Raw genomic sequence first — 25,882 nt, 5'->3', positions numbered from 1 at the left:
TTTTACATACTGTTTTAATAGTTTAGTTCTGCAGCTGTATTTTTGAAGATGTTGGTAAGTTTTTAATTATTGCTGAGATATACATTTGTATTTTTCCAAGCGTTTAAAAATTATTCACTGAATAATTTACGCACAGAGATAATTTTTTTTAAAAGCTATATATATTGTATCATGAACTATAAATATTACTATATACTCTTTTTTCAATGTGTCATTTTTGAGCCTTTACGTTTTATGAATATCCATTATGAGAATCTGATTTTGTTAGTATTTATCTGTGTATAATGAATTAATCTTATTCGACCTTTATTTGGTTATAAATTGCCTAATAAGCGATAATTATCGGACTATATTTTCGCGTTTGACATCAGTGGATTAGAACCTTATCAATATAAATATGATTGTCTCCTATAGTTATTTTTAGTTACAAAATTGAAGAGAAATCTATCTTAATGTTTATAGAAACCCTAACGCGACATATTAACTTTTTCTAGTTAGATATCTAGATAGTTTCTAGATAGATTTTTCGGCAAATTAGTATCTATTCACAAATGAGTAAGTACTACAACTCATCAACGTATATAGACGCCTGTTTAAATGATTATTTTTTGTTATACTTTTATATTGTTATGCAAATGAAAAGTAGTTTTAATGAAACACATTCGCTGTGTCAAGTACGTTGTAACAGAAATACATATTTTTTGCTGAATTAATTTCATTTGCTACTTCATACCAATTTTTGAATGAATCCATTTCATTCATGACATTTACAGTAAAACGAAGTAATCGATAATGAATCTTATAACGCAGAGTAATAACTTTTTATTTAGTAACAGAATATATTAGTACAAATAAGCCAAACCTAAACTTGTACAGATTTTATTTACACCTATCCCCGATTTACACGGTAGATGCGTTCCTGAGAAAAACGTGTAAATCGAAAATTTAAAATTTTCAAGTCAAAACCGAAAAGCAAAAAAGCATAATTTTGCTATTTAACAGTTGTTAATTTTTCCAATATTTTTTGGTGTACACAGAAATAAAAATAAAATGCATTGACAAGTTAAAATATTTAATATATTACGGAAACACTGTTTTTTTTATTTAATTACAATACATTAAACAGAAGAGCAAAAAATTAAAGCAAAGGTGTTTTATTATCCTTTATCACTGTCAGAAATTACTCTCATTCTTTTTTTCGGAAACGAAGGTTCGAACCTTCACTTTCATCACTCAAAGTTATTTGTGCCGATTCGATGTTTGAAGCACAAATATTTACATTATGAGAGATGGTAATAAAATCGGTTATTAAAACAAAAAAAGTTATTTGGAAAACCGTGTAAAATGAGTCCCGTGTAAATCGGGGGATAGGTGTATTAGATAAAATTGGTTACTTTCAGAAATAGAAAAACTAAGTCTTTAAATTATGAATTGAAACGCGTACATCAGGAACAATATGAAAATAAAAAGCGTTGTATATAACTGGATCCGATTATTCATTCAGTACATAATTAAATTATTATAACATTTTAAGTATACCAAAATTGGAAATAAAACTTTCTCATAAAAGAAAAAAGCTGAAGCATATATAATTACAGCAATCCCAACGGTTTCAGAGATATTGAGTTAATACATAAGTGGAATTACATAGTATAGGTTGAGGAAAACTTCGCATTTTATATAAAAATTCAAGATATTCCAAAGTTAATTTCCTTTTAACTACAGTATGTACATATAGGTGCCATTTTTAGACGGTTGCATGATGCCGTCTCTGGAAATTTTGAGACTTCTGATCATAAAAACGAGGTTTATAATTTTTGCAGTTCTCGATATTGACTTGACACTGTCTAAAGAATCCTGAAAAGATGGCAACTGGTGGAACAAATTATGCATTATCACCTCCCAGTTAAACTCTCATGTGTTAGCGTTGTCATGATAAAAGACCACACCGCTTCTATTGATTAATTCCAGCCGCATACGAATTTCTTTTATCTCCTAGGTTGTTGTTAGTAGAGATTCGAATCAATTTGTCTGCTCATCGGTAAAAGCTCATAATAAACAATACATTAATACTGTATACGGTCATCGTGGCGATCTTTGGAGGAGGCCTTTGCCTTGCAATAAAAGTCGATCGGCTGAAAAGAAATAGAAGAATCAATTCCTTGCCAATCCCGCCGTGTATACAGCGTCATCTGGTTCTTAATGCGAATTAATCTGGATTTTGCTAGTCTGTAGCCTAATCAAACCAACCACGGCCTAATGATCTACTTTTCATTACCAGTTATCTTTATACATAAAAATCAATTTGCTTTCATTACTTTTCAATACAAAAAAAAATTATAATTACATGTGGGTAATTCAAATATAGAATTTTATTTTTCAGATGTGTCAAAACCGTTTTTCAGCTACATCATAAATGATAAGTCGATCTTGATCCACTTTCTCAAAAAATTTATAGGTTTGTTTTGATATCAAAAATCCCAGATTGAAAACATTTAAAAAGCTGGTATCTTACTATCTTACCTATATACGGCATCTTATCTATATACGGCACAAATTTTATTTGCAGCATGGGTTGCATTTTCCCATATTTGAAATAAATAAAATGTATTTTATTTCTTTATTAGGTTCACCCATTATGATAACAAAAAAGCACTGAATTAGTAGTACGGAAAAGTTAAAAAATTAGCTCCTTTTTTTTTAAATGTATACTTTTAATTTCATCAAAGCCATATACAAATACAAATAGTACAGTCAAAGAAATTTTGTTACAAGTTTATGCATATTATTTGCGAACTCCCAATCTGACATGTAGGTACCGTTACATTTAGTTCTCACATGTTACTTTATTTTCTGGTTCTATACAATTGAATCGATTAGCATCAAATTATTTTAGTAATATTGTAATATAATTTATCAGGTCTATTTAAAGTGGGACTTAGTGTGATAAGGAATTCACACTCGAAGTGTCTCATTACAGAAACAAGCTTTAATTATTTTATTTTTGCAGGTAACATTAAAAAGATGAGAGTACTTATAGATAAAATATCTTGGAATTACAAATAATAACAACTTTCTAAATAAAACAGCATAAAAGCTTTACTGTTTGGCTACAAATAATTAAAAAAAAGGTCTTACTTAAGTAAAGAAAAAAAAAGTTGAAGCAAAAACTTTACCTGAAGTTTTAATTGATACGTAACTGACCAAAGGCATTAATATCCTCAGGAATTAAAAGCAATAAATATTAGAGAAATACTATTATTACTGACGATTAACTTACATCGGTTTTTTACTAACAAATGTACTTAAAATATTAAGGTTTTAAATCACGAGATGGGTAGCATTTCCTCTCGTTACTACTATATTATCTGCGATGAAAACTGATGACAGCTGTAGCAAGGTTATTCCTTTGTTTGTGTACAAGTTATCAAAAAAAAATTATGTTTCGAGCTTGTGACTCATTGCTAGACTTATTGGTATTGCGATTTTAAGGTTTATATCTTATTTGTTAGAATTTCATAAGTTCTTCAGTCTTTGTGGTTCGGGAAAAGGGATGCTCTACGATTTTAATTCATCATGTCGTTGCCAATAGAAGAAGATTCAATAATTAATGAAGATATTCAAAATGATGTTACAAGTAGTCATCGCAATTTAGTAGAAGTTGAACGAGGTAAAAGCTTTGGTAATTGTAGATAAATTTGGCAAAAATGATAACAAATGATTAGTCGCTTTTTTATTGTTATTCAATAATAAAAATGATTTAATTGTGTATTTAGATGAGTATATTTGTAAAGTAAAAGTTTTCAAAATTGCCAGGTAATTAACATTGTGTTAACTTACATTCTATACAATAATTAAATCTTTTTAGAGGAAACAACAGGATGGATCAAAAGTCGGACTGTGTTGGGTATCATGGGTTTTCTAGGATTTGCCAATGTATATGCTATGCGTGTAAATCTGTCTGTTGCAATTGTTGCTATGATCAATTCAACAACTGTGCCCAATAACTCTACATTGGATGTATGCAAAGCTCCCACACCTTCTAATACTACAATACCATCTGTGAGTGTTCTTATTACAATTTTTTACTTCCATGATTCCAGTCTGAAACTTTTGCTTAAGCTGATATTTTTTTGTTATGATCTTGTTCTTCTGTTTTGTTGCCTTTGATCTTGATCACTTGCAGAAACCATCTGTAATGGAAGAGTATGAAATTTATATTCATGAAAATATTTTATAATATCATTCTAATATAAAATGTCATACCACACAAACACAAACTCCAATTACACTTTACATCAGTTAAACTTAATAAAAAGCTAAATATTGTAAAAAAATACTAGAAAGCAAGTTAAAAGTATGTATTAATGTCACAAGTGTATAAAATGGGTCACTAAATATTTATTTATAATACTATTGTTTCAGAAACCAGGTGATTTTAATTGGACACCAGAGCAGCAAAGTATTATTTTAGGTTCATTTTTCTATGGATATGTGTTAACACAGGTATTTTACTTACTCTTTAATTTCTGAATGAATTTGTTTTAGTTTTTATGATTTTCCTAATTAAGTCCAATAACTCTAGTGTTACAGTTTTAATAATATTTTATTTATATTAAAAACGCTATTGATAGACATAATTTTACTGCATAGAATTGACTAATAAAATAGGGCATTGCATATTATTGAAGAATATTATTTGTACAATTTCTCACTAAGTACTTATTCATTAAATATAGTGTGTAATTTATGTTATGTTTTTGCATTAAATATATGTGTAATATGTAATAAAGCAAAATTACAATAAAAGAGGAAAGTTGTTAAGTTTTCTATTGTAATGATAAAGATGTCTCTAATCTGTTTCCTGACATTTAACTTATTTTGGAAAAGATAGAGAGGTTTATCAAACTAATCTAGATAATGGACAAGGAGGATACTTGAATGTAAATATACCTAAAGTTCAAGTAATGCCTCATTGTCAAAAGTACTTTTGAAATATATTGTGTAAATGGGGCATTTGAGCTCACAAATTATTTAAGCTGCGTGTAAAATAGGTCTTTTATTTAAAAAATGTATCAGTAACTAAATGCAGTCTCTTCTAAAATTTGTTAGCCATTAAATCACTAAGCATATCAGCATTTCAATATCCTATTTCTGATAATGAAACATCATAAATTTTTCCAGCTGACAAGGCTACATTTACACTTTTCTTTCTTATAGTAATTTCACCCTATGTAAATAAGAACCATATTTTAAAAACAGTCATCATCTTTTCAGCTATAGGATGTCCACATCTAGACATGCCTCCCCCATAGATTTCTTATAGGACTGATTGAAAGACCTGCAAATTCTACCAATAACAGTCATAAATAACTTAAGTTTAATTTTCAGGTGCCAGGTGGAAGAATAGCTGAAATTTTTGGAGGTAAACTTGTCTACGGCGTGGGGGTGCTATTAACAGCAATATTTACAATTCTCAGTCCAATTGCTGCATATGTAGATTTTAAATTTTTCATTGTTGTGAGAGTTCTAGAAGGATTAGGGGAAGGTGTAACATATCCTGCTATGCATGCTATGTTAGCCAGATGGATACCTCCTTTGGAAAGATCAAAGTTTGCTGCTTATGTTTATGCAGGTAGGACAAAGTTTTTACCGTTTTTATATGAAAAATTACATTTATACTTTCAGTCTGGTTAAAATTGACCAAAAGATATGTGATTGTAGAACTTGTCTTTTTGTTAGATGAGACATGATTTTTTTGGACACAAGTTTTCGGTTTTTACCTTTAATGGTTATGCAAAATAAGCTAAAGAACCTATATATGTGTAACTTAAAATAAGTCTTACAGACATATTTATAATTTATGTTAGTCATTAAATTTGGTATCAATATCAATTTTATGATTGAGATAGACATTTGTTCATTCTTAAAAAATATTAAGTCAATTAAAACTTTTATTTTGAGAAACATTTACATTAAACAATAATCAATTTCAGGTTCTAATATTGGCACAGTTATATCATTACCAATATCAGGCTGGTTATGTACTCTTGACTTTGGTGGAGGATGGCCTCTTTGTTTTTATCTATTTGGAGGTTTGGGTGTTTTGTGGTTTATTGCTTGGATGTTTCTTATTTATGATACGCCACAGAAACATCCAAGAATTTGCCCGAAAGAGGTTGAATACATCACACAATCAATTGGACCACAAGTAAGTTTCATTTGTGACTATGAATAATAAATATATTGGTCCATAAAATAATAATCTAATCTAACTTTTGTCAAAATAGTTGACTAAATATTACCAATGACAGTAAAATAGTTGCACGACAAAATCACAATTTTTCTTAAGAGCATGTGTAGTAACATATTATAGCCATTTTGAAATGTCAGGGCCGTGAGCAGCATAACAGACAGTATAACTGTCAGCATTTGAAATTGTTTTGAAATGGTTTGTTTTATTATTTGTGATATTATCATATTTTGATATTCGGATAAATTTTTGCTATGCCATATTATTTTCATTATGTGAAAACATTAAAAATGTTCAATACAAAAATATGTATATTGTTTGTATAAGCTCTTTTCTTAAATATATCTTTTATCGTGAAAATGCTACTTTGCTACAACCATACATCTATATGTATAAGGTGGGTTAATTAAAAAGTAAAATTGTAATGGTATTTTGTAATTTTGTACTAAATTGATGCATTTACAGTTATATAATCATCTATATATTGTAATATTATGTGAATTGCAATAATGTGATTCTAGTTAACTATTATTGATTTCATATATGTAAACATGTTGATAATGTTATGAATGTTATTGTGCCAATGTTTTATCACTCGAGTGGGACAGTAGGGCACAACTGAGTCATAAAACAAGTGTAATGGCATCACTGATAGCACATTAAGGTCATAGTCAACTCGGATTCTAATAATTGAAATGAGAAAAAGGATTTTAATTATAAATATGTGTGAAAGAACAACTTATGTGGGAAAATGTGTTAAATATGGCTTATATATTATTGCAGATTTATTAATGTTATCTCTAATACAGAAATTTCCACTTAAGTACTTGATTTAGTAGAAATACTTCTACCAAAATTCAAGTATCATAGTTTTTCAACTACAGATAAAATAACTGAATTTTTTTTATTAGGAGTGTTGAGGTGGCGTTTATAAATAAATATGTTTTCAAACTGTAGGTAACTTGAACAACTTGCATAAGATATTTTTTTTAGCATTATAATATTATATTTTTTAAATGAAACCCACAAAAGCATAATATATTATATATGAAAAATATTTCACTACTAGCAAATATATACAAAGATATTTGTGTTGTATGTTATAGAGGAATTTTGTAAATGTTAGTAAACTTAAATACTTTGATAATTTCAGGAAGACAAACCATCTATGTCCATACCATGGTCCAAGTTCTTCACATGTTTACCATTGTGGGCAATTTTGATCGCGCAGTGTGGGCAGTCATGGTTGTTCTACACTCAGTTAACTGAGCTGCCTACCTATATGAATAATATTCTACATTTTGATATTGTTTCTGTAAGTAATTTTTTATAATTTTTTTTCTGTTACCTGATTAATATATAAAAACACTTGTTCAACATAAACATGTGGTAGATATTAAATCATTATAGTTTGAAAAATCTGTAGTTATATCTGCAATCATACAGATTAAATAAGTATTGTTTAGAGAAACTTTTTCCACTGCTTTTTGAAAACCTAATAATTTTATAACTAAGCTATATTATTATTTTGAGCTTGCAGCTTTAATATTTCAATGTTATCTTTTCCGCCAAAGGATTTCTACTACTGGACACGTCTTCCTCATAGATTTATAATGGGACCAGTTCGAAGCGGACTCCGTCCATCATCTTTCGACGATCTCAAAAATGTCGTCTGTCCACCTTGTTGGTGGACGTCCTACCCCGACTTTCCTGGTCCGACGTATCCATCACAGAACCTTAACATCCTAACAGCTTAACAGCAGCGTTCCGCGAACTGTATGGCCTTTTTAACTTGCCAATTTGCTGGGCTATGCCGGTTACTTTCATTCATCTATGGATCCTGACTCATCAATCAGGAATAAAGTCATATCATTAATACAAAAGAAATTATTTTCAAAACCTCCATCTATAGTACAAGTAGTTTGTTGTCTCACACACAAGAGTTATTCCTCTGACTCGGCTATTTAAAAAACCCTGTTCATAGTAGTAAAATTTTTGATAAATTTGCAATAAAATATTTGATCTATGCTGAATGCTTAATATTCTCTCATTAGCAAAAATTTCTGTTTATGCATTGTTTTCAATATTCAAGATAGTAGCATTATTATGTGGGATTGCAATCTAGGCAATCTCATTGTGTTTGTTGGCATTTTATCTAATCGTTTTTCAAAATATAAACATTAAAAAATAATTTGGGTTTTACACTGCGCAAGCTTTAACACCATTTGTAATAAATTTGGAATTTTTTATTACAAATTTATAACCAATGTGTAACATTTCCTTTATTTGAAAATTCAAATTATTTGGGACTATGATTTTTCTTTAATAGAAAAATTACTGCATGTAAATTTCGATGATGGCAGTTCGAAGTGAGAAACTGAAGTAAGAAAACACAAGTGACATATATTCTTGATACTAAACGTAAGAATATCAAAGATGTTTGGTGGTATTTTGAAGTTATGTGGCAAGTTTATAATTAAATAATTATTTGTTTTTTTCAGAATGCGCGTCTTTCAGCGTTGCCGTATCTTACGGCTTGGATAGCTGGTATATTAATTAGTATTTTCGCCGACTGGCTCCTAGCAAAAGGATGGATATCACGACTTAACAGCATGAAATTATGGAACACTGTCGGTAAGAAACCCATCAATATTAAAATTATCTTAAAAGTGTTTTCATTAAGACATGTATTTATTCTTTTATGTTCATGTACTTTATGTCGAAATTCTCAAAGAAAGTTATTCTGTTTTAACAAATGCCGACATAGAAATACCATGTAAAATAATTTATTAAATATTTACGTGGCTTAACACCAGAACGACTGCAACTTAATATATATATATATATATATTTATATATATATACGTATAATGTATATATATATATAAAGTATATCTATACTACCAAAAAATAGTGAAAAATATGGCACCATTAAAGAATAACTAATATGCAAAGAAATTTGCCTAAAAATAATTTTTAGTTTTTTTCTCTATTATTCACACTAATTTAACAAGCTATTACCAAAAAGTTACATTAAAAATAATTCTTAGAAATGTGCCATTATAATAGGTGGTTTATCCTTTTAAAGCCTTTAACATCTATAACTTTTTAAAAAGAATATCATGATTTGAGACACCTCAGCAGATTAGCAAGTGGCAGTAGGCAGGCAACTTGGCTCACAGAACAGATTAGTTAAATCCATTATCTCACATTTTTTGACCAAAGATTATATGCAAATCAAAAACTATGCTTCACAATTATTATTAGTATATGTTTGTACTATTACAATAGGTGGGATGCAAACCATAAGAAAGACTAGCAGATTGGTGAAAATCGCTTATCTCCCAGGAACCTGTAGAGAAATTTAAGTTCCGAATGGGTTCTTGTTTTAATTAAATATCCAAGTTCACGGTCACCAGTTGAAGGCATGCTTTGGACGCTACTAATATTAGGGTGCCACTAGGTTAATCCACTTATATTCAAAATGATATTATGTAATACATCATAAATGATTTATCAAACATTCTTTGACTACAAATAGAAACTGAAATAATAAAGGCATTTGTATCATTCCAGCGGCGTTCGTGCCAGCGTTTGGGCTTCTGGGAATCGCGTGGGCGGGCTGTGATCGCGTTGCTGTGATGTTGCTACTCAGTATTACTTCTGCTTTCGGCGGTGCGGTATATGCAGGTAATAAGTTATATATTTATTCTATTTTGTTGTATATGAAGCATTATCTCATATATAAGAACCTATTATGAACATGTACAAATTAGTTGTTTGTAGTATTTAAGTAAAATTTTCTTATTGTGGCAAGACATGTTTTTTTTAGATTGAAATAAATCCAATACCTTATTGGATTGGCAAAAATTTTATTTTGAGTCTTAGTTTTATGTTTTATGATACCTTTTTAGGGAACTCAATTTTATTATAGTTTTTTATGACGTATGTGCAAGGCCTCCCTGATAGATATCTAAGTGATATACCATAATCGCCAAGCTTTGCAGGCGGGTAGGCGATTGCAGTGTGATATTATGGTCGCCGAGGACGCTGCTGCCTATCATCTGGAAACTTGTTTTGTGAGCAGTAGCAATCCTACAGAGCTTACACACTAAATAATATTTGAAGTCTCTTCCTAAGCAATTAATATTTTGATGATTAAATACGAAATTATATTATGGTTACATTGATGTTAATATTTTTATTTTTCTTTATTAATTTAGTTTCGTGAATTTTTAGGCAATCAGATGAACCATATAGATCTGTCGCCACAATTTGCGGGCACCATGTACGGAATTACGAATGCTGCCAGCAATATATGTGGCTTTCTCGCGCCTTACGTTATAGGACAAATCATTAGCCCTGAGCAGGTATGGAGTTTTAATTTATAGTAAATAAGTAAAAAACAAAAAGAAATTTTTTAATACAAGATCAAAGTACACATTTTATATTAAATACCTTTTATTCATTTACTCTTACATACATCATTACGTACATCAATAAACATAGTATGATATACATCAATAAAAGTACATTGGATGAGTTGTTAAATAATGAAAAAAAGAAATCCATTTTAAAATGGATGAACATAGATATTACTAATAATACAAAATACCTTTGTAATACACTTTTACGCCTAACAGTAAATGAACGAGTAGAATTGGGATTTTCGAATTGCTTACCGCCGTCGGAGACTTCTGTCACTACCACTTGCTACAGACGAGCAATTTTTTGAACTACATCAGTGACCTCGGTTATTCTACGGATCTCTTCATTTCTAATTCGATCTCGTAGCGAAGCCCAGCGTGGAGCATAGCTCTCTCCATTTCTCTCTGAGTGACTGAGCTTTTTTATAAGGACCAGGGATAAAAATTAAATGTCTATTCAAGTAGGTATTTACATGTATAAAAAGTCAGTTCAGTCATCAGTTAAAAAATCAATTTAAACCTCAAAGTGCAGAGGAGATCTATAAACAAATCAATGTTACTGACATAGCCACAGCATTTAGAACAGATGGCTACTGAAGCCATGAGATTCTGAAGAGGAAACCATAGAAGTGCAAGCGTAGGAGGTTAATGTCATCGAAAGACGCTAGATGCTGGCCGGTTCCAACCGGTCCAAATCTGGTGTAAATCTATGGAGTAGCCTATGTCTAGCAGTGGACGTTCTATGCATTATGATAAACTTATTGAAGTCATCTCCATTTCTTCCTCAAATAATCTCTAGGATGCATACATACATCCTTTATTTGCTTATTATGTTTTATAATGTATATAATACGCGACGAGTGGCGAATCCCACTGGGTGGACCGGCTTAGTAAAGGTCGCGAGATGTCGCTGGATGCTGATAGCGCAAGACCGGTCATCGAGGCATCCATGGGGGAACCATATACCTCGCAGTGGGCGGCTGATAAGAAGAATAAAAAGAATATAATTCTTATTAACGTAATTTTTTTTTGTATTCTGTATACGTAATATAATAATTTACAGCAAACTCTGGGACAATGGCGTGAGGTGTTCTATCTGGCTGCCGCTATAGATTTAGGAGCGAATCTTTTCTACTTGTTCTTCGCAAGTACCAAAGAACAGGTAATTTATACGTCCTTGTATAGTAGTTCCTTGATACATTATACTAGTGTTATCGAAAACTCTGTACCGCACCTAGGAATGCGTGGTGAGGTGGTATCCACTAGCGTTAACGGCGCACTGACAGAACGGAACGACTGATACTCCCTGTCTCACCGCGCGCCTACCTGCGGCGCGGTACAGACGTTTCCGTAGCACTATATTTTTATAACATTTTATTATTAATTTTCTATTATTGGTACAAATATTCTCCGAATATGGCTTTTATTTAAATATAAAACATTACAAATCGAACCACTGGTTACTTGACTACTGTTTGTATTATATGATCTAATCAATGTTATTAAAGTTTCTTTATTACAAAATAAATAGACAGAACTTTTATATAAATATTTTATTAGTATATGTAAATAAATATGTGTAGACATTTTCACAAGAAATGAATTTATGTACTTGTTTTTTAAAGTACATTATTTAGTAAAGCGATATCTAACTTTCACATATACATGTGCTTGTTTATAAGTCGAAAAGCTTTAAATAGATCAATGGTTTATGAAATAATAAATAATGTAATTATAACAACATAAGAAAAGTTATCATAATTGGGATTACTACATTTTAAAGTTTATAATTATCTACTATCTGTCTTTGCAGACATTTTTTTTTTACTGTAAGCGTTAATAATTTCTCTTTCAGGACTGGTCTCGACCAGACAACGACGACATGACAGCGTCGGCCCCTGTTGAAAGCTTACTGTTCCCAGACTCTTAGTGTTCATCTCCATCTTCCTGTTACAGTGAAACAGCTGTATGATGCGACGACTGGTCGATATAATGTACTTGAAATACCAGTAATAATCTATGGAAAAATTGTTATAGGTATTTATTTCATAGCCATATCTACGATAACGTTATCAAAATCTTTTCTACTAGATAAAAACATAATTTCTAATTTAGAAAAAAATAGGTTCGTACTATAAAATTATAACTAAATAAATAAACCATGAATTACGAAAACTATGAAAATAAAATTAAAACTATACTTAATTGTATAAAATAAAAAAATCGACTTATATCTGTTTTAAATTGTTTCGATGTCTTTTAATTTCGAACTCGGTATAAATCATTAAAAACATTAATTTTCCAAGTTGCATAATTTTAATACGGCTTTTTATCTGTAATTTTCTGCTACAGATAATTAATGAAACTAATAATAAATAAGTTGGTATAACCAAATTAAACAAAAAATAATTTTATTTTATCGACTAGAAAATAAAATTCGAGAGTTATATGATAGAAGAAACATTTGCGCTATTTCATGTGCAACGGGCACATGAAATAGCGCAAATGTTTCTAATATATTATGCCTAATTTATTAAAAAATCCATTCGTATTTAGTATTTGATTTGTACAAAATGCACATTAAATAAAGTTCTCTTGTAAGGACTTCCTTAACAGGCGGTCTGGTGTTGCCAGGTTTAAACATACATTATTCACGTTCAAATATCAATTTTAACGAGCACAATCCTTGATTTAATAATTGAATGATATACTTTGTTTAAAATTTTAACTTTAATTTTAAAAAAATGTAATTAGTAACTTTTATGCTATTTCTTGTAGGATACAAAAAAATGCTATGACAATATCTTTAATATTTATGAATTTACACAATAGGATATCAATAATATAAATCTTTTAAAACGGTACCCAATAAATTAAGATTGCATACTACTTTGTACTTAATATCGTTACACAATATAATGTTTAAAAACAATTATAAATATAGTCTGATGTTAAAAATAGGTAAATATCTATTTAATGTTTCAGAAGAGACACATTTCAAATTATAAATATTATCAAATATCAAGTCAAATATATGTAGTTTTTAAATGTAAACATATCAAATTAGTGGCGATCTTTAGCCGGAAATAAATTTTGTTTCAGTTTTATATTAAATTATAGACATGACATTTTTGCTAGAAATATAATCGGAGATTAGATATTATTATGCATACTTAAATAGGTTAGAGGAAACTGAGGAGTTACTACAGTGCAAGCGACTACTGTATGTATAAAGGTATGTGCGAGGCGAGACGGGTGGGAATATTTTCTTCATTTCGGTCCGCCTGTCGGTACAGCCGTTTCAGTTACCTTAAATTAGATAAATTAAAAAAAATAGATTTTCGGAGTGTACCGTCATCTAAGAAGATACGGTTTATCATTTTACTTGCCCAGATGTACCCAGAGACATTTTTATATAAAAGCTCTTTCTATTACTTGATAGCATTTCAACCATAGGTTAATAAGCATTCGAATATCTGATATCTGGATATATATATTTTAGGACATATTATAAGGTCCGTTTTAAAGTAAAATAATGTGGTATGATTACTTGCAGGTGGCTATATTAGGGAGACCATAAAAGTAATTTCGCTTTTTTTTTTTAAAAAATCACTAGTCTACATTTTGAACAAGTTTTTATTTTTAACAATGTATTCACCTTCGTTATAAACAACCTTTTTCCATCTTGTATACAAATTTTTAAATGCCGGGGCGGTAGAAATTAATCGGTTTCTCTGTAAAATATGTCGACTGAAAAGACATTATTTTCTGGTCTCCCTAATATATATTATGTTAAAAATATTTTCATGTAATCATTATCGTCTAACTTTTTTAATTGTATAAGATTTTTGTTGTCAAAATTTAAACATTTTATATTTTTTAGCAATTAAAATAAATTTGGTGATACAATCATGAAGATTTAAAGATCAAGATGTGACGTCCACTCACAAGGTGAACAGATCTTAAGTCGTCAAAAGACTCTGAATGTGGGTTGCTTCCAGCCGATCCCGTTTGAAATTTTGGGGAAGGATTATTAGGTTGAAATGATGATGATGATAGGTCAAAGTAGGAGAACAGCTCTCTGGCTTGACAAGTCAAGGCAATTAGTGAGTAGGTAGAATACTTATGAACTAAAATAAATAATGTATTTACATACCGGCGTGGAATGACGTAGAAGATGTCTAACATTGTAACGGGTAGAGATATAATGTAACTTGTCCTAGGTGCTGTTTCTTAAAAACGTTGTAATTAAATAAACATTTTCGCGCCGATAGTAAACAATTGGATATTTGGATACAAATAAACTAAGTTATAATGGCTAAGTAATTATGGAGACGGTTTCAATAATTTACTGATAGATATAAAAAATTAAAGAAACTATTTTTGTAGTCTGCATATAAGCAAGTGTAGTATGTAGTCCCACAACTACAAGTAGGTATTGTTATATCCATGCTTTTTTGTAGTACGCTAATTTTCGAAAGTTATAAGCCAATCTTAGTACAATTTTAGTATCTCCTCCATACTCCATGACAGTGTTCAGAGGAAAAAAAATTGTCTAAAAACTTAGTAAATAATTTTCTTTAAAAAAAAACATCAAATTTTTGTTATGGTTAGTTTACCTGATAATTTTTTTGCTATTTTCGAAATTTGGCCACCAGGCAGAACAAAAAAAAAACAGCGCTGCTGGGAGCATTTTGAAGCACGCTGTTTTTAAAATTAAAATAAAGCCCTGGTTATGGCACTGAATTGTATATTGATACATAGTATGAAGAAAAAAACTTATTTTGAAGTGTCCTGTGGTTACCAGTTAATTTCAATTCATTAAATTCAATTTAAACAAAAAATCATAATAGTCCACATCTTAATATAAGATAATATGAATTGAATTCAATAAATCGCGTAATAAAAATATTCTGCGATACCAAAGTTCTTTCCATATCAGGCCAACACTTAGTTATCTATATGAATATCCGATTTCTAATAAATAATACTTTAATCAACTCTGTCATATTTTAAGGCAAATACACTAATTTTTCTGCTTAATTTGTTAACTCAAGTAACGTTAAAAACGTTGAGACAGTGATACTTTTAGTATTAATACAGCCAAATAGCCACACGGCCAAAGAGTTTTTGAAATAAAGTCAACATTTAACCCAAATTCAAGTTGATGTCAAGAGAATATTTGTAAGTTCGAGTATTCCTTATTTTTAAAAGCAAATAATGTTGAAAAAATACTCTTTTTGGATTTTTGGTCAATATTTTATAGAGTTAATTTTAAATTATATATTTTCGTCATCATAGCCTTTATTTTATGCATAAGTAAGAGTATTAAACTCTATTCGTAAATGGTGTCTCAAAAGAAAACGTACGTATAATTTTTATAAATGAATTAAAACAGATTAAATGAGGAACTACGGATGGATCTACAATGTAAGCGGTCTTTTGTGTAGGTCAAGCGGGTTTCAAAAAAATATTAAAATTTGTTTGATCAATTTTTTTAAAAACTCTGAAGAAAGGTCGACATACCGTTTTTGATGTGCATTATGATAAAAAGATCACATTCAAATTATATGTTATATTGAGACGAATAATTATTATTAAATTCGCTTCAAAATTTAATTTCTTAATATAATAGGGACCTTTGATATAACGCAAGTAGTCCTTATTAACTTTCAAGACAGTTGTCTTTAATGTGTATTTTTTTAAATAAAAATTATTACACATTATATAAAAGCTAACAATGAAAATATGGTACAAAACAATGTGTATTTTTTATCCAAGGAAAGGAAGCATTAAGTAAAAAAGTAATGATCTTAAAGTATTTATAATAATGTAATATTGAAGTCTAAAATAAATAAAAATGAATTTGGTTTTGGTAACGTTTTATGAACAGTGGCTCTATCCTCCTCGAAACATGTTTTTGTAACTCAGGAATCAAAAGGTTTAAAAAAAAACAAATGAAAATATTCCATAAAGACATCTTAAATTTACTAAATATTTAAACTTAATAATGTAATAGAGCGAAGTGTAATGGCATAAAATGACGTTTGTCTTAGTATTAAATAGTTCATTAATCTGGTTTTAATTATTTGTTTTCCGGTAGCTTAGCTACAGTACAAACACAAAACGTTCCTCATTAACCAATTGGTAATACTTATACGAGATTTATTTAAAACTAATTTTGTATAGTTTCATTAATAGCAAGCTTAAAAAGCTAACGTTAAAAACAACATGATATTAATTTAACACATGGTTTTTATGTAATATTCAATTCTAAAGTTGCATTAGATATTTGATTTGTTTTGTGTTAGCAGATAAATTAATTCCATGGCTACTTAATGCAAGTAATTGTTGAAACTTAGTTTTAAGACATTCCAAATGTTTTAAATTATTACCAGTATTCGCTTGTGATGTGTCCATAACGATTGTTAATTAGTGTTTATGATTTGTAATTAAATTCTTGCTTATTTCTATGTTATATCGGGTGATTAGTTATAGGTGTAAAAACTTTGAAAGGGTGAATGTATAGCTTATTTGCTGTTAATTTAAGATACACCCTTGCCGAAAAGCAATAGTTTAAGTAATAATAAATAACGTAACGTACTGATAAATGAATAAAGATGAAAAAAATTTACTTAAAAGAAATATAATTACATATTGTTTACTATCTGTCTCTGTGGCGATTCAATTGAAAAAAGAAATTACCGTAATTATTACAAAGTGATCACTTTATACAGATGATTAAAAATAAATAAAAACTTTAAAGCATTTTGCAGGCAGACCTATACATTCACCCCGTTAATGCTTTTACACCTAACTTACACTGTATAAACACATGCACGCGCTACATACGACAAATAATATAAGAATCTCGTAAAATTTGCACACATTTTTATGTAAATGAAAAGATTTATTATTTTTATTTTCTTTATCTATTTCTTTTAAACAATTTGTTTTGCATATAAATATATTTTAACTGTAAGGTGTATTATATAAAATCATAATAAAGCAAATATATTTTGGTGAAATGAAACGTGTTTTATTGTATCATATATAAATAAGAAAACTATAAAATAAATAATTACATTGTCATAAACGTTTCCTTTCTGTTCCTTTAAATTCTTCCGATGTTAACATTACGTCTGGTCACGGATGTCAGAGCCGTTATATAATATCGACTACTATCTATTTATCTATCTATTAGCACCTGTATTATTTAGAAATCAAAAAAAATATTTATATAATTTTTGATTGAGCAGCTTTAACTTCATTAGAAACAATACACTATCAAGCGCAGTTGTAAAAAACCAAAGTAAACAGAATCTCGATTTGTAAATACAATTTATTCAATAACTAGTCTTTTTATTGTATTCCAATATCGAAGCCTTTCATATTATAAGTAATAGCAGTCAAGCGGTAGACTTTAAGTGGAAATTTATTAGTAAGTCACTATTTTAATTTTGAACATCACACGCCGTACTTCCCCGGCAAGAACCGCCTATATTGTACCAGTACAGTTTCCTCTATAGATGATAAAAGCGATGCTGGAGTTCTTTTCGCCACTTTCATTTCTAATGCTATTATTTATTTCATTTCCGAACCTATAGTTATATTAGCTAAGGAATTTCTGTCGTAAATCTGATGATACCAACCGATCGAGTCGTGGCTTTTGTGGGTACACACCTGTCAAAGTGATAAATGTTTTGACAGCTACCAAAGTGAACAAAGGGCTTAGCGGTGGAGTATATAGCGTCTTAAGACAAAACTGCACGAGAACGTCCATGTCTAGGCAAACGCCGCCAGGGTTTTGCCACCTTAAACTCGACTTGTAAATACCCGAAAACAACACAGAACATGCACCCCACACTCCCACCTCACAACACTGCAAGCGCTATCCACACAGTACCAGCAACCACTTCACCTCTGACACTATGCACAGGACATCGGGTGATTCACAATAGAACAAATCATTACTCTTCATACCACTACACCCGTTCTTAGGGGGCGGCCATCCGCTCCCTAACTGCGAACAGCGTGGACGGACCGAGGTTGGATCTAGATCCATCCCTGGCTGGTCTCTGGTCCACGCTGCCGTCACAAGCCGCAAACACAACATAAGTACTACATATATGTATCTCCACTCAGGTAGAGCGGTTTACTATGTGCTAACGTCATTGTACATCTGAAATGCTCCAGGTTCTGTTTTATTTTTTATTTTACGGACCCTTCCGCTCCGTGAACTCAGTTCCGATGAAGCAAAAGCCCTCGGGCTAACAGCATCAACTTCAATCAAAACCAAGCCAGCCAAAAACAAATAGCTATGTATTACAAAAAGTATGTATACTTTCCGTAATTGGATAGCTAACTTTTATAGACCAGTTTTGTTTTGGCAACAGATAATTTATTTATAACACAATCATAAAATGAAAAATTATCTATACAACTATACTCTGTATAAACTGTACGATATTAAAATTTTAAACAAAGCTAGCGATCATTTCTTTAACCAAATTTGGGATGAGGTATACCATACCGTTACTTGTTGTCTACAAAGTAACTAACAAAAGAAAACGACCAAGTGATACAACAACGGCTTTTTTCTCGTGTCAAGAAATATTGTTGTAAAAATGGCCATAAACACATCGGTCGTTAAGCTTTGTTAACATTTTGTTCGGTATTCCTGCCTTTGACTTTGGCGGCTTCGAATTTTTTTTACAACTCTCCGCCTAACCGTTTTAAAAATTACACGGTACAAATGACGGGTTGAAGTGAAATTGACTCTAAGAACAATGCCGGGCGAAATATTTAGCAAACACGCGCACGGGCCTGCAGATACAGATACTTTGTCAACAGTTAATTGCAAGGGTTTGTCGTAACTTTCTTTTGTTAATATTTTTACGCATAAATTTTACGACCTCGCGTCGCAGAAAGGTTTAAAAATTTCGCTACATTGTTGTTTGAATTATAATTGCCATTTATTTTACACCATAAAAACAAATACAATATACCATTTTGTCCACAAAACACATAAAAATCTCACGAGATTTATTATATACATGTAACTGCTCCAACAGTCTTCGTAAGTTATTGGCCAATCGCAGCCAATAGGCAAAATAAATTAATTAAAGGCACGCGCATATGATTTTTTTTGTTTTATTATATCTTAGCACATTCTCTTTTACTTTTAAATGCTGTAAAATGTTTGACAGGTGTTTTAACTTACTTTGTGGTTTTTATAGCAAAGGAGTTGATTTTGTAATTTTATTTCCAGTTTTTTACTCTTATTTGTCTATGACTTTCCTTGTGTTTTTAACTAAAATATAAAATCAAAATATAAATTAATTGGTCGCGCCATGCTTAGCAAAGCATTAGTCGGTTATATTTATTTATATACATAGAGACAAATTGTTTAATTGTTATTAAGTTTGAATACATTAAACACCGATAATAATGAAGTTAAAGTGTTTTTACAAATATTAACATCATCATTTTAGCAATGAGACGTCCACACCTTGATATGACTTCGATCAGAGAATTCCAATAGGGCCAGTTGGAAGCGATCTGTATCCTGTGCCTTTTGACGAAATTAACAAAGGCATTTATTTACGCGGACGTCGTCTAGACCCTAAAATCTTAAGCCCCAGCGGTCGCCTGATTTCGTGCTGGGTAGCCTACCCAATGCCCCTACAACTTGCCAATCCGCTGGGCTCGTCAGTTACTTTCGTTCGTCAACGGATGTCCTCATTTCTGGATCGATATTCTTAAGAAATCCCAGGTTAGACTTTTCACTGGGCCATTGAGCGGCGACTGCGCGCTTGCCAATTAAGCAGAGTGCAAGAGCACACTGGTATAAATATAATTATAAGTAAATAATTAATGTTAACTAATACAAGACAAGGGATGCGCCTTTAGATAATACACGACTTCGTTATCTTGCAAAGTATTTAAACTTTCTTTAATTTAATTTGATTCACGGATTCAAATGTGTTCCTAAGAAGGTTGTGGTGTGTTGCTATGCACAGGTTAATTGGTTATAGATGTAATTTTTTTAAAAGGATGAATGTATAGCTCATTTGATGTCTATATATTGTAAAGCCTATCCAAAAATCAATGGTTTCCTAAATAAAAACTAACGGAATGAAAGTACGGTAAGAAAAGTATTTTTAAAATTTCGATAAACATTTATTAAAATTATTTTTTGTTTACTATCTGTCATTGTAGACATGTACTGCCAGAAATAACCAATTCCAGAATGATCATTTTATACAGATAAACGTAAAAAGTATAACGTATATTTTACACACTTCTTTCATCTTACAAAACATACATCTTATATAAATGTATAGAGCATTTCTTACTTAAGTTGTCATTATCATGACTAAAATACTTTGAGTGAAAAGAATTAAGTAAATAGTATTGAAGATCTTAACTTTTATTACTACCACTGTAAGAGAAGTACAATTGTTATTGAAATATTCTTTACCACTTTGAGGTTAAACTCTTTCACAGTTTCGTTACGCTGTGGGTTGACATAGTAAATATAAAACTGTCACTGGTAGACGTCTTACATTTCAATAGTTCCTTTTATTGTTTGCCGTAATAAAACCTACGTTACCAAAACAAAAGTCTTGTTTCAACCCCAAAAGAGCTTCTTCGAACCGCAATGTACAATGGGACTATTGTGCAAAGATTTTTTTGTATGTATAATTAATTCTAGGCACTAATGGGCAGCAAAAGTTATATCTGATATTTTTAACGGTAAACAAAAAAATGAATATTTTGACTTGTTCGTTAAGTTTTATACAGAAGAGTTAAAATTCGGAGCTTTTTAACTAATAAAATTGAATACACACGGATTTGCACGGACTCTTGAGGGAGATATTGATTTAACGATTGTTTTAATATATAAAATATGTATAATCACAATTACATCCTCTCTTTAAAGCATTAAAAACAATATATTTAATGTTTGTATATACATATTTGGAGCAAAGTTGTCGTGTGTATAAATGTAAAGATTTAAAAAAGTGTTGATATCATACAAAAGCCATTTTTACACAAACATTTTAAATGTCATTAGAGCATTGGTGTATAAGGATATTATATCATAAATATCATGTAAATTGTGATTGTTTATTTATTAACTTTAATAAATATTATTCAGTACAATCGATCACATCAGCGTATAAAATAAAATTTAAATATCTTTGCCATTAGATGATAACAATATTAAATTTGATTAATTTAATTTTTTTACATAATTTGAAATTAGAACTGACTTGAGAAAATGAACGTAACGGAATTACAACTACTGGTGGTATACACCGTTAGAATTAGATGTCAAATATTAAAAGGGGCGATAAAAAATATTTTACATACAAAGGTCGCTCCATTTTTGTTCTCTAACCGTTGTGACACTATTTTAAAATAGAGCAGTCCGTTCTTTTATTTTTTTTTCTTGAAGGCTGTCCTACTGAAGAAATAAAAACACTAACGGCGAACTTAAAAAAAATGAACCGTTAGCGAAATTGTAACATTTTTTATCATAAAAAATTGTAACAGTTACGTCATTATTTAAAAAGGTTTTTATTGTTGGGGAAATATTACAGTTTTTTTGCTACATGTTTTTAAGAATGAGTGTTAATAATGGTTGTTTAATATTAAGCGTAGGTAAAAAAAATCTTTAAATATCCAAAGAGGGTAATAAGTCTTAATTTTCAATTAAAATTATGCACAGTTTGTTTTCTTCTTAGAGAAAGTGGTTTTGTTTTTAATATCTTTTGGCTGAAATTTAAAGAAAATGATCTAAAAACGCTATACAAATTGCATTTCAAAACTCAAAGTATGCTTTGAATCGTCAATTATTTTAAGTTTGCAAGTCCTATGTTACTACCGGCTCTGAAAGTTGATTTAGTGAAAGAGCTTTTTGTATAAAATTTGTCGATGTATTATGTATTTCAGCATATTTTTAATATTAACTATGTTAATGGGACAATTTGCAAAATTCCACACATTTCGATCAGTTAAAAACTCTTGAATGCTATAATAAGATTTATTTAGTAATGTAATTTTAGATTTATAATTAAGAAAATGTAGTTGTCACATATGTTGTGAAACTTTATTATATTGTACGTATTGTGAGTACAGTACCCATTATCAAGGATTTGTTAATTTTTTCAGGACCAACTTTAGGCGTTACGAGTTTGATTATTTCTCGTATTTATCACTTGTGTTACTATTTTTCATATAGGTATTTGAATTTTGGCAAACAAAAAATATGTTATTAAATAAGTATTTACAGGCACCCGTCAGAATATCAATTTTTTTTAAAACATAAATTTTTTATAATGAAACAAAACATTAACGAGAGTGGTTGGATTTTTGACCAGACTTGCGTGAAATGATTGAATGGTAAGAATTGTATTGTAGGTATAATCAATGATAAAAGTTTTTAGTTTAAAATAATGCCAAGCAGCGTAGGATGTTCACCCACAAGGTGGACATAGTACCTTGTTAATGTCGTCGGAAGACGCTGGTTGCAGGTTACGTCAAACAGGTTCTATTGGAAACCTACATGAGAGGCCTATGTTCCGCAGTGAACGTTCTAAAAATGAAATAGTGGTGATGATGATGAAACTGATTTTTCGTTGTTAAATGCGAGGAAACTATACAAATATTGTGTGGAAGTATTTTGTTATTTCTTTTCGTTATTACTTATTTATGGTGACCCTAGCTGCGGCAACTAGGCGGCCGCTTTGATGTACCGACTAGCCGGTAGATGAAAACAAATTTATGCTCCGCGTTCATACGTTAGAAGCAAGCGGGGAGCGCCAATGATGTCAGCTTCTTAGACAATTTGAATAAGGCCGCCTGCTGAATTTGTTATTATATAATTAATATAAAAGCTTAAAGCCAAAGCTTTCGTAAAGGCAAGGTTAATTAATAATGCCTATTATTGTGTTAAAGATTATCTGTCTATATTTCTATCTGAGATTAAATAATGTAATTTGATATCATGCCGATTTTAATGTTACAAATAGCCGATTAATAACAGGAAAAAATTGAAACAATGTTGTTTAAAAAGTAACTAACGAGTTTCTTGCCAGGTTCATCTCGCTAGAATCAACATTCCGAACCTGGTAATAATGTTTACATCTTGATTTTTCGAAAGAATAAATAATTTGCACTGTAAGAGAAATAATAAATAATATTTAAAAAAATTAAAGTTTAGATTGTTGCTTTTTGACGCATACATTAAAAGGTTTTAAAGTTACCGATATGTCGGTAATATTACCGACAAAAATCTTACCGATTTTCTTACGAAGTAAACACAGCGTAAATACCAGAAGGAAAAAAAATTATAGACTTATGACTCAAGATTACATCAGGTGTACCGACGACTAAATAAAGGCCGCGGGGAGTCGCGGAAAATTTCGATACACAAATGTCATCATTATCATAAGAACCTATAGATGTTCCTTGCAAGGCATAGGCTTCCCGCAAAAATCGCCACTATAGCCACTGTAGCTTATGATAGCCGTATCCAGTGGTTTCTAGCGACCATGACTATGTCGTCGGTGCACCTTGTCGAAGCCTACTTATCCCACTTTTGACGCTTCGCGGACAATAATTATCATCATTTCAAACGATAGACGCCTACTATAAGGCATAGGCCTCAGCAAAATGGCCTATTCCTCATAGTTGCCGTCTATCGGCTAAAAAGTAGAAGACTACTTCATTAAGGTAGGAAATATTTCTATGTTCAATTATAGGCTTTTACAACAGGATCCCAAAATAAATATTCAGAAAACTTCTAGGGGTAAATTTAAGAAATTAGTAAATAACCTTTGTGTGTTAAGGATTACCACACTGTAAATGACTTCATAGAAGGTAGGATCTGTCTCTAGATGCAGGTTGTTTCGATATTAATTGAATGGATAATTGTATATTCTTGTAAATATATAAATATAAATGTATCTCTCTCCCTCACTCTCTGCTCTACTATATATACATATATATATACATACATATATATATATACATACATACATATATATATATATATGTATATATATATATATATATATATATAGTCCATCCAGTAGTTTTTAGCGTATTCTTATCAGGTCTGAAGCATTAATCATCCGAACAAGTAATAAAATCATCTTGATGTCAATAAGAGACATAGTCTCTCCTATTTTGCATAAAAAATATTTAAAACTGAATTTACAATAAATGGTAATTCAGATAAAGACGACGTTTTGCATCATATCTATGAGTTCTAAATTTTGGAACATCGGTACTCAATGAACAGAATAGAAATATTTTAGAAGTATTTAATGTAAATATATATAACTTTAAATGCAAATGATTTGTCGCTTCTGAAGATACCAGGAGGCGACAAATCCGTCAACTGTCGCATTTTGAATAACATTCAAGCATTCGTTAAGTAATATCACACGAGCAATGTGTGTTTGTTCATTTCATTTATTTCTTCACATTTTGCTAAAGTTGTTTTAGTCTTAAGTATAGCTTGATGTAAATATTCAAATTGTTTGTATCTTAATAATATTCACCATATGACAATTTCAACATATTCAAAATCATCTATGAAAATCTTTAAATACGTATTCACAATCAATATTTAATAAAGGCATACTTTAAGATAAAAAAAAATGAAGTAATTTTTGATGTCATGTTTAAATATATGTTCAAGTTATATCAATCTTTCTAGATTTTGTTCAATTCATCATCAACATTCTTCATCATTTAATATTCATGTGTTGCAGATATAAAGAGCAACAACTGTTCTGACGACGAAGTGTGAAAATGTCAATGTAAATGTCTAAACGTTAGAAAAATTTCTATACATAAGTATTTTATTTAAATTACTGTTTGTATCATGATCCTCAAAAGTTTTTGGAAAAATTTCTGAAGCGTAGACTCGCCAGTTTTTTTAATTGATTATTTGATAAACTGACCAGTCATAATAGATGAAATTACGAAATGGGTAAAAAGTAATATAGTGGACATTTCTTTAACAATGATAGTATTTTAAAGTAATCCGTCTGCGGTCAGCCTAAGGGAAGCACGCGAGAGGCGTGCAGCGTGCATTGGTCGCGTGGCGTCCCCGCGTCCGCTTTCGGCTCGCCTCGGTCTGCAACCGACGCACTTGCAGGCCTTGCGCCAGTCGTGCGACGAC

General features: G+C 30.4%; 1 protein-coding gene across 2 annotated transcripts; it reads left to right on the top strand.

Moving 5' to 3' along the window:
* Window positions 1-3,449: 3,449 nt before the first annotated feature.
* Window positions 3,450-17,682, top strand: LOC137933310 (putative inorganic phosphate cotransporter). Of its 2 annotated transcripts, XR_011109124.1 has the most exons (12): window positions 3,450-3,670; window positions 3,869-4,062; window positions 4,426-4,506; window positions 5,392-5,635; window positions 5,997-6,211; window positions 7,407-7,568; window positions 8,755-8,887; window positions 9,830-9,943; window positions 10,493-10,623; window positions 11,744-11,842; window positions 12,536-12,717; window positions 14,564-17,682. XR_011109124.1 is itself a non-coding variant. In XM_068777217.1 (11 exons), exons 1-11 carry the CDS (start codon window positions 3,577-3,579, stop codon window positions 12,608-12,610), a joined length of 1,542 nt encoding a protein of 513 aa, XP_068633318.1. In that variant the 5' UTR covers window positions 3,450-3,576; the 3' UTR covers window positions 12,611-12,896. The 2 variants fall into 2 exon arrangements, 1 of the variants encoding a protein (XP_068633318.1); XM_068777217.1 differs by lacking the exon at window positions 14,564-17,682 and having other exon boundaries at window positions 12,536-12,896.
* Window positions 17,683-25,882: the final 8,200 nt, after the last annotated feature.

This window comes from Battus philenor, unplaced genomic scaffold (assembly GCF_028537555.1).
Source record: "Battus philenor isolate CCGP_79_NKW_IND1 unplaced genomic scaffold, ilBatPhil1.0.hap1 SCAF_13, whole genome shotgun sequence".
In the NCBI taxonomy this organism is placed as follows: Eukaryota; Metazoa; Arthropoda; class Insecta; order Lepidoptera; family Papilionidae; genus Battus; species Battus philenor.
Note: the sequence above shows the minus strand (reverse complement) of the source record. Positions and strands in the feature narration are given on the sequence as shown.